General features: G+C 32.7%; 2 protein-coding genes across 17 annotated transcripts in view; one reads left to right on the top strand and one right to left on the bottom strand.

Annotated features, from left to right (window-relative positions):
• Nucleotides 1–17,324, top strand: part of LOC126734247 (glutathione S-transferase 1-like) — an 86,500-nt gene that overhangs the window by 46,358 nt on the left and 22,818 nt on the right. The window lies entirely within an intron of this gene.
• LOC126734332 (uncharacterized) lies at nucleotides 15,367–16,696 on the bottom strand. The gene is made up of 3 exons (XM_050437909.1): nucleotides 16,111–16,696; nucleotides 15,846–16,041; nucleotides 15,367–15,785 (listed from the first exon to the last, which is right to left on the bottom strand). Exons 1-3 carry the CDS (start codon nucleotides 16,325–16,327, stop codon nucleotides 15,674–15,676), a joined length of 525 nt encoding a protein of 174 aa, XP_050293866.1. The 5' UTR covers nucleotides 16,328–16,696; the 3' UTR covers nucleotides 15,367–15,673.

Below are 17,324 nucleotides of genomic sequence, written 5' to 3' on the forward strand. Positions count from 1 at the left end.
TTATCTTCAGTATAAAATATGTTCATCGGTGAAAAATGCTGAAGACTCTCTTTGAACGCGAATCCGAAGATGTATCTTAACAACCTTTTATGTTATTCTGACATACAGGAGAATAGGTAGCTCTTAAAATAGGCAACAATATTTATCTGTGCTCCTCATTGGAGTTGGGGGCCAACCGGCAAATTTAGCAATATGATTAATAAGTTAGTTAAACACGCTTCTTAAAAAATTAAACATATAGATTTCCGATTAAGAACAATGAGTGAATTAGTAGCTTAAAATCTCTGATATTGCTTTTTAATCTTCTCTATATCTAAAAATCAGTCTAATAGCTCTATATCCTATAAGGCAAATAGTTTCTTCCTGTAGCTCGTCTCCATGCAAATATGGTTAATGTCAAGCGAGTCTCGAATATAAAAAATTAGAGATCACAGTAGCATAGAGGCAAGAATATAGTCATCGCCACACACAATTTATTTCGGTCACCTAGGAAGTAACCTGCTTCATAATAGAACTTAAGTAACTCAGTTGTCTAGTTAAAGATTCTGATTTTCCTTTATACGGAGCATCATGATAAATTTAAAGCCCCCTGCGCTTTGGTCGTATGGCCATTCTAATACAGCATCGTCATCGTATTGGCATTTTTAGTTCTAGGGGCTATTATTATAATCCAGGATGAGTGTGATTTTCCAACAGATTAGAAGTCTATTGGACAGCTGGAGACTATTATGCACATAGGTCTCCTAACGGATCCCTCGTGCCTCACCGAGGGTTATGAGAGCCCAATAGCCTTGAAAAAAACTAATGAGGCTCTCTAATCCGAACGACTTAAAGTCGCTCGGTATACTGTAGGTTGATGTTCCAGTATACCGACTCCTGAAGAGCCTGAGGAGAGCGTTAATGGAAAAAATATATTTAAAATCTTGCATCGAAATCGTATTCTAGATTTTGGTAAAATCTTGATAGGGGATAGATACTTTCTTAGTTATATCATTTAGTTCTCTTCCTTTACCATTACAACTGAAGATGTTTAAGGGGTATGAAATGATTCTTTGCTCCTCGTGTTTTCATTTCTGGTACCATTGAACAAATATCATCTTTTAATCTATTTTGTTGCAGAGTCCTCTTCAGTTTTAATTAAATATTGCACCAGTATCTTTAGGTAATTATTGTACAAAAAAATCTTGATTCCCTGAAAGAAAAAAAGACATGGTCATTTTATATTCTAATCGTTGGTCTATAAAAGGCGCTTGCAAATCGGTAGCTAATCTTTTGTCCGAGTCCGGTATTTTGTCAATGTTCTTTGTTCAGCTTATATTTTATTTGCCATTTTTTTCTTATTGTTTCAGATGTTATGTGCTTTCAAGTTTAATTATTTTACTTGAACAAAGAGTTGCTTCACCAGCAAAACGTTGATAATGTGGATACAGATCTGTTGATATAGACAGGCACATCTTATCAACATTAAATTTGGAATTTCCAATTCACTTTTATGCCGATGATACCCACTTATATTTCTCTTTTCCTTTAAACGAGGATGAGCTAGCTGTAAATCGTATAAATTCTGATTTGTCAAATTTTTTAAACACCCCCAATGATCATGTGCTTAAACTCAATCCCAATAAATCATCTGTTTTATATTTTGGCAACGATAACCATGTTTCCTTCTGTAAGGAAAATTTATACATTTTGCTAAATGATATAGCCTTACCTACCTCTGATTCCTGTAAGTGTCAAGGTCTAGTTATGGATTCTAAACTAAGATTTACAGATCATATTACAACAATCAAAACATCGATTCCAAAACTTATTTACGATTACAAAAACTTTCTACCACCCTGTATTCGTCAAATTTATTTTGTGTGAATATTTAGTACTAAGCCATTCCAAGCATTGTAAGGCGCAATTCACACAGAACAGGCGTGTGGCGGTGGCGTGGGGCTGGCATGGAGCTGGAATGGAGCGGACGTGGCGCGCACAATTCACATAGAAAGGGATTAAATGTGATTATTGTCATTTATTTGTTACGTACATAACTGTGTAGGAAAGTTACAATGCTTTCGAATGATGAAGATGATCAAGATATGTTGAACCTTGTAAATTTAGCTAATATTCAAAGGCAAAGGAGTTACTGAATACATTCCTTGTGGTTAGATAAAGAAAAAACTGGTGGTTCGTTTAATTTTATGCGGGAGCTCAATATGTACCCTGAATGTTTTCAAAGTTTCTATCGAATGTCTGTTCAATGTTTTTATAAAATACTAGTAAGGGTTTAGTAAGGGTTAATATTGAGAAGAAACCTACAAATTGAAGAGAACTTGTCAGTTCAGAGGAAAGCTTGTTAATAACGCTGAGGTAAGTTGAAGCAAATATATTTAAGTGAATCTATTTCTGTTTAATCTAAAACAAAAAAATAACGATAATGTTCCCTAATATTAATTATTGTATTGTATAAATTTACTCAAATGAAATTCATCCGTGTTCCTGTGCGGTATTGAATCTAGATTTCTATTTACCGAATCTTCAATTCAGGATTGAAAACTATCCATTCGGATAGTAGGGGGTTCAGGAATGTTTGAGGATAGTATTTGCTCGGCTAAATTCAAAATTTATTTTTTGAAACGACGCTTCTGAACAGAATTCATGGACTTAAAAACGCCAGGTCTGGGTCAGGAGGATAGATTGTGGCATTCGTTTTCGTGCTGTTTTGGATCTCCTGCAATTGTTGCTTTTTTTCAAAGTACTGGTAAGCTTGCTAGTTGTGCTCATTAATAGCAGTTGAGGCTGCTGACTTCTTTTTTTTCTAAAATCATCTTCTTTTTGTAATAGTGTTTTAGGTGCTCTCATTGCTATCGGTTGATTATCGATAGACGTACTGGAAGATGGTACAGGTGACCGAGAGGAACGACTGGATAGAATGTTACAAGGTGAGAGTACATCACTATTGGAGGTGTCTTTAAACTCATTAGATTGTGACCCCGTTTCAGCTACGTGGTGGCTCGATGATGCGTCGGCAGACTCTTGATCCACGTTGCTCTTACAAGACTTCAAGAAAGGATCTAAAAAGGAGAGATGTGGGGCCAAATAACATTCTTTGACTCGTTTTGTTCCTTGCCCTGATTTTATTTTTAATTTGGCTTTATATTTTGAGTAGCTTCCTCGTATGTTTTTCCAGCGGTCTTTACACTCGTTTACTGAAACAAAAGTATAATTTCTAATGTAAATACGAGTTTAAACATCTTTTGTTAATAAACACATACATACTTACCATTTTCGCTGAATTTATTTGATATTTTTCCCATGCTTGATCTTGTGCAGTTCTATTGCAGTAATCTGACCTTTTATGGTCGTATGGAACTTCATACTGTTGCACGTCTTCACAGAACTCGTATTAAATAAATAATCATCCCGCATTTTACCAAATAGACAAAAAGAAGCAATATAAACCGCTGTTTGGCATATGGCATTTACCACTAGTGTAGGCCACGTCGAAGTGACGTGGCGGTGGCGTGACTTATCACGCCTGTGCCATGCCATTTCTATCTGTATTGCCCTATAAGCGAACATGCAAGTGACCCATGCGTCTACCACGCCAGACTCACGCCACCCCCATACGCCCGTTCTGTATGAATTGCGCCTAATAGTGTATACCACTCATGCCTTAATAGTTTTGATCAATACAGAGTACAAAAAGTGCACAATTCATGTATCAAACTTATCTATGACCTAAATATAAAAGCTATAATTACACCGTATCTTCGAACATCTAATTGGCTAAATATGAATATTCGGCACAAACTTTGTTTGTATTGTTTTAATTTTAAAATTAAAAAACATAAAACGCCATGTTATCTTTATCAAAAATTATGATTTAAAAAGAATATTCTTATATATAGCTTAAATTATATTACAACAAAGAGATACTCTGAGAGTATCCAAACATCGCAAAGAACTCTTTAAAAAATCATTCTCCTATGATTTGCCCAAATTATTTAATACCTTAAGTAATAACTAGGTACATTTATATGTCTACTCCGGTTTTTAAAAAATCGCAATAAGTAGTATTGTCATTCTAGATTTATCTATAAATATAAATATATTATAGTAACTTGTTTTCCCCCTCTAGCCCCCCGGCATCAAGATATCTGAATTTTTTCTTCTTTCATTCCAATTTTTTATTTTCATTAGACCTTAACGGGCTCTAGTATCTGATAAGCGGAACATGTACCTGCCTGCTCATGGTTTTGAAAACATTTTCTTCCTACTTCTGTATGGATGTATTAATATATTATATTACATAGTGTATATGTGTATACAGGGTGATTGATGGTTGATGATACCTTAGACGTTTACGGAGAACGGTATTTTTTTTTGAAAATTTGGCATCCTGGATTTTAGCTAGCGATCTAAAGATTAAAAATATTTTTAGCGATGCAGCGTTGCCGCTTATACCAAAAAGTTACTTTGTCATTTTAAATAGAATACCCTGTATATTATTTTATTTTCTGACCCGCTATCCCTTTATGATTGTTTTTGTATAAGGTATTCCTATACCTATTCTTAGTGGTCTTCAAAAAATTAATTATTTTCTTTACTTTTGACCAAAACATAGCTCCAAATAAATTTTTATTACTACGGCACTGGAATGCACAGAAAATTGAAATTATGAGTGTAATTTACGGAAGTATTATACATTAGTCTTTACTATAAAAATTTGTTCTACATTATACAGGGTTAGTCAAAATTAGTGATTTTACCGCTAGATACAAAAATTGTGAAAAATGCATTTTTTTAAAGAGAACACTCTGTATATTATAACATATTGTAAAAGGAAATTAAAATACATTTATAACGAGGACCATGTTCCTATATCTAAGTAGTTCGGTTTCTGAACTAACAGCAATTTTCTGTAAAAATCGTAATATTTTCACATATTTGCCTTACGCGGCCATAAAAGGTCATGACCAAACAATATAGTTACATTTAGTTGATCAATAATAGTTATACACGTGTTTCATTAAAATAGTTACCTAAAAATTAATTGAAATGGAAAGAAAATCGAATGAGGTTTTGATGAATCTATTTATTATTCATAGACAATGTGACAAAATTGTAGCAAGAACATGCCGAAAGTTCAACGAAATATACCCTAATTTACAAAAAATGGATAAAAGAAAATTTGTGCGAATACAAAATAACTTTATACAATTTCTTTCATAACTTAAGAATGATTTAATTAGTTATCCTAAGATTATAAGTAATTTACAATAAAATTTCAAAATGATTGCCATTGACTTCTAAGCACTTCAAAATCCTGCTTATACAGCATGTGTTGACGCTGCTTGTATTTCAGAAGGATCTTGTTGACCAATGCAATTGATAAGTCGTTGACGTAGTCATGTTTTCTGTTTACCGGTGTCTTGTATACCATTTGCTTCAAATTACCCCAAAAGTAAAAAACAAGTGGTGTAAGATCAAGTGATCTCGCAGGCCAATCCCATGGTCCCAAACGCCTAAACCAGCGGTCATCGAATTTCGCAAAAAACTCACGTGTTACCTCCTCAGTGCAATAAGCGGGTGCCCAATTGGAACCAGCAAGTGCGATAATCTTCCAGCGTTAAATTTTCCAGAAAATCTTCTACTACTGAGCGCAAAATCTAAAGGTATTCATGGGAGTTTAATGACCCATCGTAAATGAAAAAAGCTATTTGATTGTCTTTTAGCAAGCAAAAAACATTAAAACTAAATTTTTCTTGAAATCCCATCTCTTTCGGAGAAGTTTGTGTCTCACAGAAGTGTCTCACAAGATCGAACGCGACGTTGGTAATCATCAAGTTTCAGCTGATGTACTTTTAAAAATGTAAAGAGATGTATATTATTGTCGTCCAGAATTTTTTGCACAGAATAATAAGTTAAGCCTAAACCATGCACTCCGGATGGAACCTTGTGGATATGCGTGAAAGGCTAAAATATTCACGATATTGTCCTCATCAGACGTTACAGGCTTGGATAAACTCGTATCATTTTTAAGTTCTGAATCAAATTGTATATATTTCGTTGAACTTTCTGCATGTTCTTGCTACAATTTTGTGGCATTGCCCATGAATTATAAATAGATTTATCAAAACTTCATTTGAATAACTATTTCTTTCTATTTTAATGGATTTTAGGTCACTATTTAAAAAGAAGACCCAAGCGTATTTACCATTAATAAACTTTTACTTCAATTTTTACAGAAAATTGCTTTTATTTTAGAAACTGAACTACTTAGATATATAGGAACATGATACCTCGTTAGAATAGAACATGGTGTTCTATTCTAAAAAAACACACATATCACATTTGTATCTAGCGGTAAAATCACTAATTTTGAGCAACCCTGTATAACGTAGAACAATTTTTTTTAGTAAAAACTTATATACAGTACTTCTGTAAATTACGTTTATAATTTCAATTTACTGCGCGTTCCAGTGCCGTAGCAATAAAAATAAAGAAAATAATTAATTTCTCGAAAACCACTGAAGATAGGTATAGTAATAACTTATACAAAAACAATCATAAAGTGATAGCGGATCGGAAAATAAAATATACAGGATATTCCTTTTAAAATAACAAAGTTGCTGCTATTTTTTTGTATAAGCGGCAACGCTGTGTCGTTAAAAATATTTTAAATCGTTAGACCACCAGCTAAAATCCATGATACCAAATTTTCAAAAAAATTCGATTTTCCGTTCTCCGTAAACGTCTAAGGTACCATCAACCATCAATCACCCTGTATAGTTATCCAGTGGATGAAGCGGTTAAAAGCAATTTTTATCAAGTAAACAATTTTTGTATTTAGGTAAGGGGCTAAGACAGTATTCAGTACTCTTGTGTGAAAGTAACTAAATAGCTGCAATTCTATACAGCCCATTGTACAACCAAGAAAATACTATGATAAGTTATATAAATATTCTAATTAATTTGTTTGGTGAAACAACAAATAAAAATAAATAAAAACAAATTTGCCTTGAAAAGAATTCGACGCAAAAAGGGTTTGTTCTCGATTTACCTCAGATAAAAGCACATCAGGAAACTTACATGTATCGTACATTCTTATTTGTTAGTTGTTTATACAGTTTAAAAGGTCAGAGTTCAAAGCTCTTTTATATAAAATCTCCAGGAAGCCTTCCTTCTCAGGCATCGCTCCGTCATAACATATCGATTAAAAACGAGCCTGGACTGTTGGTAATTAGAAAACTTGCAATACCTTTTCATCTAACGCGACCCAATCATCAGTTTACGGATCATTTTATATTTTAATGGCATTTGAAATAACAAGCAAATAAAACAATGCATTATATCTGGCTAGTTTATTTTTATTAACTTTGGTCAGCCACATAGTTGTAAGTGTGATTCATCGACGAATTCGCTGTTTTGTCATCGAAACGCCTGTGTTTGTCGCATAATAAATCGATTTTTTTACGCGTAGGCCTGCAGTGCTATAATTGATGTCCTCTGTTTAATTACATTTACTTGTTAATATGGCATTGTTAAATTTATAATTGTTAGAAATACATGAGTTCTATTAATATATATATTTAGATTTTAGAGTACGTAGTGTTTATTATATTATATTAAAAAAAAGATATTCGTGGAGTGTATAGTGAAACGAGTGAAATGGATACTGTGACCTATATTGGGCTATAATTTTGAAGATCGTTAAAGACTGAGATAAACAAGATTCAAATTGAAATATATGAAATAAAAGCTTTACAATTTTCAGTTTCTAGATAGTGCCGAAAAGCAGAATAGTGCACTTACTTATAAATACCTGTATGCGCACATAAGCAAAATTTTAATAATTCTTCGAAAGTTAAATTAAACCTAATAAAGTTTAGATTTTAACTACAAATAGGGGCAATTTATTCATGAAAAAAGTTAATTTTACAAAATTTCTTGATAATTCTCATTTCCAGATATGAGATGCTAGTAAATTATACAACTTTGGAGCATGATAAAAATTGGTTTTTAGTTTAAAAACTGTAGGCACAATTGGTATTTCCAAATATCTATTTACATTTAGTCTAGACGTTGATGCTCTACAAAACTTTTAAACTTATTAGAATTATAAGTAAATACACAGACGAATAAGCAGTATAAAAGAAGAATATCAAAAATTTTCTTAAAATAAATGAAGTCGCTTATCTTTTATTTTGTATAAAAATAGCTTTCAATCTAATTTTATGCAAAGTTTAGGGTAGATAATATATTTTGATAAGCCTACTCCAAATGGTCATACCTTACCTTAATAATGACTACAAATTAGCTTCATAAACTGTTACTAATAGTGATTAAACTTCGAATTTGATTTGATTGAGTTTTCCGAATATTTGTTTATAGTCTAAAAACATGTTCAGCCCATTTTAGGTGTTTGTCGATGCAGATGCCTAGTAATTTTATATTTTTATGTAGACTTCGTGTAGTCGATTATTTAAAGCTTTTACGTATATGCCATTACAGGGTGGAGGATTTACAGCAGTTTACGTTCTATCCAGGTCGTGATAAATATTGTTAAAAATTAAATGCGGTTCACAGGTAAAAACATCATTCAGACAAGACAGTACAGGACTCCTTTTTGTGTATAGATAAACAATCTCCATCTTCTCTAATAAGTCAAGCTTCTTTCCCTTGGCGCACTCATGAAGGATTTTTACATTTTCCGGGATGGAAGGAAAGTGTTTTGAAGACAATAAATGGCTTGCAAAAGCGGATTTAAACTCGGTGTTTTCGGTATCTTTGTGTTTGTTAAATTCTCTTAAATGTTCCTGTACTCTCGTTATGATTTTACTTCCAGACTGACCAATGTAAACGGCATTATCGTATCTCAACATTGTAATTCGTGTCTATGCATTGTTGTTTTTTTATACAACGGGTTGCTTTTTACTTTTAGATCTGATGATGCCTTAGGACGAAAGACGTGTAATAGATTAAAAAAAATTAACATAATCTGAGACCATTGACTTTGTGTCCCTCCAATCTTTGAATTTTTAGATTCAGAAACATTCCACTCCCAATACTGGCTTCTTTCCAAAACTTTATCAGGAAAAACATAAACCAGGATCTCCTCTATCCACAGTCCCAACTACGAATGACCCCTTGAACCATAATTCCAGTTGAATCCTATACCTCCTGCCCTTGATCGCCATGAACAAATCGAAAGAACAGCCCACCACAGATCTAATCAACTCCTTAAAATCCACTAAATCCTTAGGCATTTACCAAATTTCCAATACAATTATCAAGAACATCTCCAATATAATCCTCGATCCTACTAATCTACAATGCTTTCCTAAAACTTTGCTACTTTCCCTTTCACTGAAAATATCCTCGGTAATTGTCATTCCCAAACCCTATAAAAACCTAACATGTCACCAAAACCGATGACCTATAAGTCTATTACCCACCCTAAGCAGAATCTACGAAGAAATCGTCCTTTTAAGCACAGAATCCTATTCAAACTCCCATTTTATATAATTCTCAGCGAGCCACGCAGCTGTGGAAGAGGCCTGGATTAACGATTTTTTCTTTAATTTTTCTCATAATTTAGCCAAAATTGTTTAATTATACCTCAAAAACCGAAAATCAAGAAAATTGCAGCGGGAGTTTCCCAAGGGAAAAAGGATCCTATTCTCTATAACATTAACCAGACTGTTATTGTTAAAACTCAACTCACGCAATTAGCCCTATACGACAATGACACCCTGCTCTATGCAACTTCTAAAGGCTTAAACTCAACCATACAATGGTCGAACCAATGGAGAATCAAAATCAAACCGAGGCGATTTTGTTTACCTGGAGGCTCAATGTTGGGACTAAAGAATTTGAGACCAGAATTATCTAATTCCAAAATTTTTGTCCCCCTTTAGTCCCCCTCAAACTCCACATAAAATATCTAGGCTTTCACCTAAACAAAAAATTACTCCTTTAAAACCCATATTTCAAAACCATATCCCTCTGTAATAAAACTTTCGCTGAAATGTATGCACTCTTAAACAAGTAAAGCCCCTTTATCCCTAAAAAAACGCTAATTTATATCCCACATAATCAGACCCAAGCTCCGGTATCCTGCCTCATTTGTATATTGCCTGCCTCAAAAAACGCCTGCCAAAACTTTTCAAAATAAAGTACTTTATTGCTTAATAAATACTTAAAGTATTTATTACTAAGGCTCCATGGTTTATGGGGCCACCGACCTACAGATAGACCTAAAACTGGATCCTGTAAAAGAACACAGGATTAAATTATATACCAGACAGCATACCAGACTTTTTAACAAGACCCGGAGCAGACAGCGGATAACTTATGCTTCACTATTTTTAAAAACTTACGCTTCATTTCTTTTGCGCCAATTTCTTTAGTAATGAATTCTTATTAATAAGTAAAAGTTTAATCTTCCCACAATAAATTTATTTAAGTACTCACTATTTTTACCCAAAAATTAAAAGTGTCCTAAGTTCTGTTAACCTTAAACTTAAAAACAGAGAATTATATTTTTTGTTTCACAATAATATTTAAGGGGGACCTTAATTCTTATTGTTGTCATATTTTCTAACCAACTTGAGCTATCTAATTTTTTTCTTAATGGAAATAAAGAACATAGTCTCTACTAATAACACAATAATATATTTTAAACTAAAACACATATTCTTTAAGATTTTCATCAGCCTTGATTTTTGCCCACTGCACGGCGCACCAAGGGTAGAGTAGCCATGACATTGAGGCACACTGGCTACTAACCAAGAAATACAAATTAAAACTTATATTTAGGAAATATTACATTATATTGTAACCACTAAAGTCAATACTGAACTTATAAGTTGTACACAATCTGGAAGTACAACCATAATTTAAAGAGGCTGATAAAATCGCAACAATATCAAACACTGGTACTGTTGCCTCGTCTTTCACTTGAGGAAAAACAAACTTATTGCTTTTCTTTCTTAAGAAATTTACTCTATATTCATGGTTTTCAATAACTTCGACTTGACCCACATTCAACATAATTGTCTTTTTTTTGTTGCAAACTATACTAACACAAAGCACTTTTTTTCACCAGTTCCACAATGTCTTCATCTGATTGCAAAATCTCTCTGTTGGAAGTATTGCTATTCACTAAATCTGATAGTTCTTCCTCACTTTCGCTACTAGATGGCATCAATTTCAATATATTATTTTTAACTTTTATAGTATTATCTTTCTTATTTTGTTTCTGTTTCAAACTCCCTTTTCGGCATTTTCCACGTGTTCCTGTTCTATTCTGTCCATTACGGGTATGCTTGTCAATATCTCTTTGCTTCTTATGCTTCTTTTTCTTCTGTCCAGTTTTTCGCTATTCAATGTCATTTATAGCCGACTAGGAGAAACTAGATCATTTCGGCCAAAAATGCCTGTTTTGAGTCGCCCAAAAAATATTTCCCAAGAACAGGAAGAATAAATTTTAGTCCGCGTAGCAGAAAATCCCGGGTTAAGTACTAGGCGAATAGCGGCAGGTATGAGTGTAAGCAAATCATAAAGTAATTCAGAAAGAAGACCTCTATCCATACCACTTTATACCAGTTCAGTGTTTGATCCCACCAGATTTGCCAGCCAGAATGCAGTGTTGTCGTCAGTTTAAAAATATGCGAAACGCAAATCCAATGCTTATTAGCAGAGTGTTATTCACAGACGAGGCTACATTTACTAGACGCGGCGTATTTAACTTTAGAAATGCTCATATATGGGATACTGAAAAGCCCCATTCAGTCGTCATTTCCAGCCTAAATTTAAAGTTAAAATTTGGTGTGGTATTGAACTTGGAGGTCTTTAAGAAGATACCATTAAATGTTAGACGCCACTAAAAAGCACCCGATTCCCGTCACCATTCGGCTATCTCCGACTGTCCAATTCGGATATTTAAATATTATGTGAATGGCGGGATTGGCGGGCAACTAACAAAAGAGCAATGTTTGCTGCTAGAAGTTAGAAGCAGCGGTTTCTGGCAATAAGAATTAATGTAAATAATAATTAATGGAAAAATTTAATTAAAATAAAAAATTGCCTTTCTGGAATAATAATAATTATTGATTCTTTAGATAAATTAAATATAAATAAATAAAGGATGCAAACAAGAAAATTGAATTATTAATTTTGTACATAATACCCTAATGTAAGTATCAAAAAAATGCAGTTTGGTTGATCGATCCAATGGAATGGAAATTATTTTTTTTTTGAATAAATATTTTTAAAAATTTCTTTGGGCGGACATGGATTTATTTGATTTTGGATATTATTTAAAATTAGAAAGAAAGAAAGAAAATATGCTATATTACGTAAGACAACAAAATCTTGTGTACAAGCATCCTAAAAACTAAAAAATTCCAAATTTACTTTAAATTTCAAATTTCAAACAAACATAACATCTAAAACACTTTACCATAACATTTACACACATTACCAAAATTAATCATAACAAAACAGATTGAGAAAAAAAAAAGCATCTTTTTGATAAATTTCATTAAAAAATAAGTAAAGCTGTCAATAAAACAGAATTTAGAAGAAGTAAATTAAATTATTTAACAGGAAACAAAACTAAAACACTAAAATGATGTCAGAGCACAGGTTAAAAGGTATCATTGAAAAAATCGTCAAGGCTATAATATGCCCTGGATAATAAAAGTGATTTTAATTCCTTTTTGAATCTCTTAACTTCTAAAATTTGTCTGATACATAGAGGAACATGGTTGTAAATTTTTTTGCTAAGGTATATAAGTGAGTTCTTGGTGAGGGAGGATGTAGGGATTGGTAAGGGAAAATCGTTAACCTGGCGAGTCATATGACCAGTGTTAGAGGGAGATTTAGGACATTTATGAATAAGAGTAGCTGTTTCTAAGATAAAAAGAGTTAGGATTTTTTGAGATATAAAGAGAGGTTTACAAGAATCTCTTAACCCAGCGGAATATAGGTATCTAACTGCCTTTTTTTGAATCACAAAAATTATGTTTAATAATCCCTTGTTGCTTAAACCCCAAAAAGGCAAGCCATAACGAAGGTGGGACTCAATAAGAGAAAAGTACACTGAACGTGCAACTACCCCTCCCAGCTCATGCCCCGCCATTCTTACTGCAAAGCATCCAGAGGATAATTTTGATGCAAGATTTAGGATATGATCTTCGAAGCGAAGGCGACCATCAATGGTAATACCAAGGAACTTACAGCTTTCTTTGTTTTGCAAGGGGGAGTTTTCACTAAACATAAGGCCCTGAACGTCACACTTAAATCCCATAATAAAGGTTTTGCCCACATTAAATACAAGCCTGTTTGCAGCACACCACTCCGATAAAATCTTAAGATCCTTAAAAACCTGGGCTCTAACATTATCAGAATCTCTATGATTCCATAAAATGGTGGTATCATCAGCAAACTGAACCACTTTGCCCTGCAGTTTTAATGAACCCAAATCATTTACATAGAGCAAAAATAATAGTGGTCCTAACACTGAACCCTGAGGTACTCCAGTTTTAAGGGATCTGGAATCGGATAAACATCCAGATACTGTAACTCTTTGGGTACGATTAGACAGATAGGATTCCAGCCATTGCAATGCCACACCTCTAAAGCCATAATTATTGAGCTTAGACAGCAGTATTCCATGATCTACACAATCAAATGCCTTGGATAAATCGCAAAACACTGCCGCCGCGGACTCTCCAGAATTTAAGGACACATAGACACTCTCCAAAAAGCCGAAAACAGCGTCATGAGTCCCTTTTTCCGTTTGAAATCCAAACTGATTTGCAGATAAAATGCAATTATGTTGCAAAAAAGATAAAATTCTGATTTTTGCAAGTTTTTCAACTATCTTGGAGAGGGTAGATAATATAGAAATTGGACGGAAATTACAAGGCTCACTCACATCTCCACCCTTATAAAGAGGGATAACCACTGCCTCCTTCAAACATGCTGGAAAGATGCCATTATGAAAGGAATTGTTTATGGCAGAAGCTAAGGCATTCAATGCTGAGTCAGGCAAAAGGAGTAGTAATTTTGATGATATTCCATCAGCTCCAGCTGATTTATGGTTTTTTAAGCTTTTAATTGCATCTCTAACATCAGTAAGGCTAACAGGATAAAAGAAAAAAGAATTTTGAACTGACACTTGTTGAATATAATGCAAAGGATCAATATTAGTATTCACATCCTTGAGCAATAAATGAGGAATATTACAGTAATAATCATTTAAACTATTTGGTCTTACTTCTGGTTCTGAAACTTTCTTGTGAGAATGCCTGAAGTCATTTATAATTGACCAACATTCTCTCTGCCTATTTGAGGACATATTCTAGCGGTCACTATAATATTTAACCTTAGCTGCTTTTATCGTCTTTCTATATAGACTACGATATTTCTGATGATAAAGAATAATGTTTGCATTAGTTGTAAACTTGCACAGCTTAGCCAAAAAACGGAGGTTTTTAGCTGAAGTTCTGAGGCCTGCTGTGACCCATGGTTTTCTATTTTTCATTTTAAGCCTCTTTTTAGGAAAACACTGATTGATCTTGTCACATAGCACATGAAATAACAAAGTAAACGAGTCAGGAGCCATTTCAACTGCATTCCAATTAACCAAAGCTGCAGTAGAAGAAAAAGCATTAAAATTTGCTCTGCTGAAAATTCTTCCTATATAATGAGATGAAGGAAATACAGTGTTGCATGGAATCCTAGCAAGAATGGCTTCATGGTCAGAAATACCAGATGAGAGTACTCTACATGACACATCATTATTACTATAGTTTATTTTTGAGAAAGTGTTATTCGAAAAATTTATTTTTCTACTACCTTATAAGAAAATTTTTAATTTTATTTCCCTGCATAACTGAATTTTTTTATTTGACTATATCTTGCTTATTATTTTTTATGAAATTAATTTTTTACATTAAATTGTGCTTATTAATAAGAATGAAAGTAGAAAATGAAGTACTGTAGGAGCAGTGTCATTTCCTCACTGTGGTGCTGGATCAAACTTAACACCCACTTAAGGAAATTATGCACGTTGCTCCCTTTTGTTATACAAATAACTATTATTTTTTAAAGTTCTCTATATGTGGACATATCAATAGGAAAAGACCAACTTAAACAACAGGGTATTGTATATTTAGAAAAAATAAATAAATGGAAAACATAATTTATAAAATATTGTAGTATTGTACTTTAATTTTAATCTTAAATATATAAATGTTATTAATATTTTTGAAATAATTACCTATTTTTTTAAATAACTTTTATACCTAGGTAGAGAGGTAATTTTGGTAAGTGAAAACACAATGGATTTAATTAGTTATACTGTTATATAAATGTATCATATGTTAACAAGTTTTATTTTATAAATGCTGCAAAGACATGTATATGACTGATTTGAAAAGAAACTTAATTATTTTATGCTAAAATACTAATTTACAATTCACAGTTGCGATTAATACTCATAAGAAGAAACTGCAAGAAACTTATGAGACAGGTAATGTTTTTTCAAATATTTGCCTAAAACTTACATAAAAAATTATAATACACATATATAGTAAACCTATAAAAATATACCTACTATTATATAAAAAAAATACTGATAAATAGAAAAAAATATACAATTAATTATTTTTATTTACTGCTCCTTCTTCTTCTTTGATGGAAAATAAACTTGTTTGTCCATTTTTCGTTTACTTGTATTTGTCTTATTTATCTGGTCCATGATTGATGTCAGTTGTCTCATGCACCTAGACATTTACAGGTATATGTTAATACATCTTATATAATTTTATAAAAAGATAACTTACTTATCATAAGTTTCATCATTTAAAGATTTTAAAAAGTTTGATACACTTTCAATTTCAATTTCTCTTGTTGATTGCTTGTTCAATCGTTGTACTGCTACTTGTTGATTTGCAGTCGTCTTCTCATTAACAAATGTTTCAATTTCTAGACTATGGCTAGCTTCAATATTATTGAAAGAACATTCCCCAAGGAGTTCACCTAAAACAGAATCTCTTCCCTTCCTTTGCTCACACACCATAATGAACAATTGAAATTGCTACAAATTACCTCTAAAATCGCTGCGATTGCAACAATATACTTTTTCAATCTTGTCTTCAGTTGTCCTTGTGTGAACAAGTGCATAGTTTGTGCTTATTTTATGCTCTCTTAACCATTCCTCAAATCTTTCTTCGCTGGAAAAATGGAAAGTTGAGGACTCTATTTTGATATCATGACTTAACCTGAGCTTCAAGTCTTTGATAAGTCTCACAAGAATACTTTGCATAAGGGACAAGAAATGTGTGACTTTGGGTTATCTGGGAGCTGCTGCTTATGAATAACCTTAATATGTTTGTTCTTAGCTGAAATGGAAGAAGACATTTTACTGCATAAGTGGACATATTTTTGTTAATAGTTTGGTCCTGATTCTGATGGTTTTGAGTAGGGCCGTCCATCTTTACAGCTAAAATCGCTGAATTAATACAACTTTTCAGGTATTATTTTAAAACACTATAAGCAACAATATGGTCAATATTTCACAAAGAAACAAGTTCAGTATAATCGCAATAAATGATCAAATTAGTTGGAGCTTTTTTACGAAAGTAAACAACTAACAAACGCGGGAACATTCGTGTCGTTATTCTTGTCATTCACGTCAAACGACCGAATTTTTCTCCGAAGATACACGATCACCGCCGGGAATCGGGTGCTTTTTAGTGGCGTCTTTAAATGTTAGGCAGAACATATATTTTATGCAAGATGAGGCACCAGCGCATTTCTCTCGACAGGTACGCAATTACGTTGACGAACAATATCCCGAACGTTGGATTGGCCGTGGAGGACCTTTGCTTTGGCTTGCGCGTAGTCCCCTTAAACCCCATGGACTTCTGTATTTGGAAATATTTTAAATCAATTGTTTATGATAGTCCTATACATAATCTAAATGATCTAAATGTAAAAATTGTAAATTCTGTAAATATGTAAAAAGAATAATGAGGATCTTCTTTTTAATTGTTAAACGTATTTCAAAATGCATTGAAGTTAATGGAGGGTATTTTAAACAGTTGTTATATTAGCGTTATTTGTATGTTTCTTTTTTTATTTCTGTTTTCAGTATTTTTTTTGAAAATAAAATATAAAAAAGAAATAAATATCATTTACTTTGGTTATGGTATAAGAATTAACAAAAAGTCGTAATATTTTTTTTTATTTAAAAACTATTCTAATTTTACATAAATATCAATAATCGTAGGTTTTATTTTGATTTTATTTAGAATTGCATT

Source organism: Anthonomus grandis, chromosome 1 (assembly GCF_022605725.1).
Source record: "Anthonomus grandis grandis chromosome 1, icAntGran1.3, whole genome shotgun sequence".
NCBI classification, from domain to species: Eukaryota; Metazoa; Arthropoda; class Insecta; order Coleoptera; family Curculionidae; genus Anthonomus; species Anthonomus grandis.

Coding starts and splice junctions, on each gene's coding strand:
- LOC126734332 (XM_050437909.1), bottom strand. CDS start 16,327: ATGCAAAGTATTCTTGTGAGACTTATCAAAGACTTGAAGCTCAGGTTA. Junction 16,042..16,110: donor CAATCGCAGCGATTTTAGAG/GTAATTTGTAGC, acceptor ATTCTGTTTTAG/GTGAACTCCTTGGGGAATGT. Junction 15,786..15,845: donor AATGATGAAACTTATGATAA/GTAAGTTATCTT, acceptor GTAAATGTCTAG/GTGCATGAGACAACTGACAT.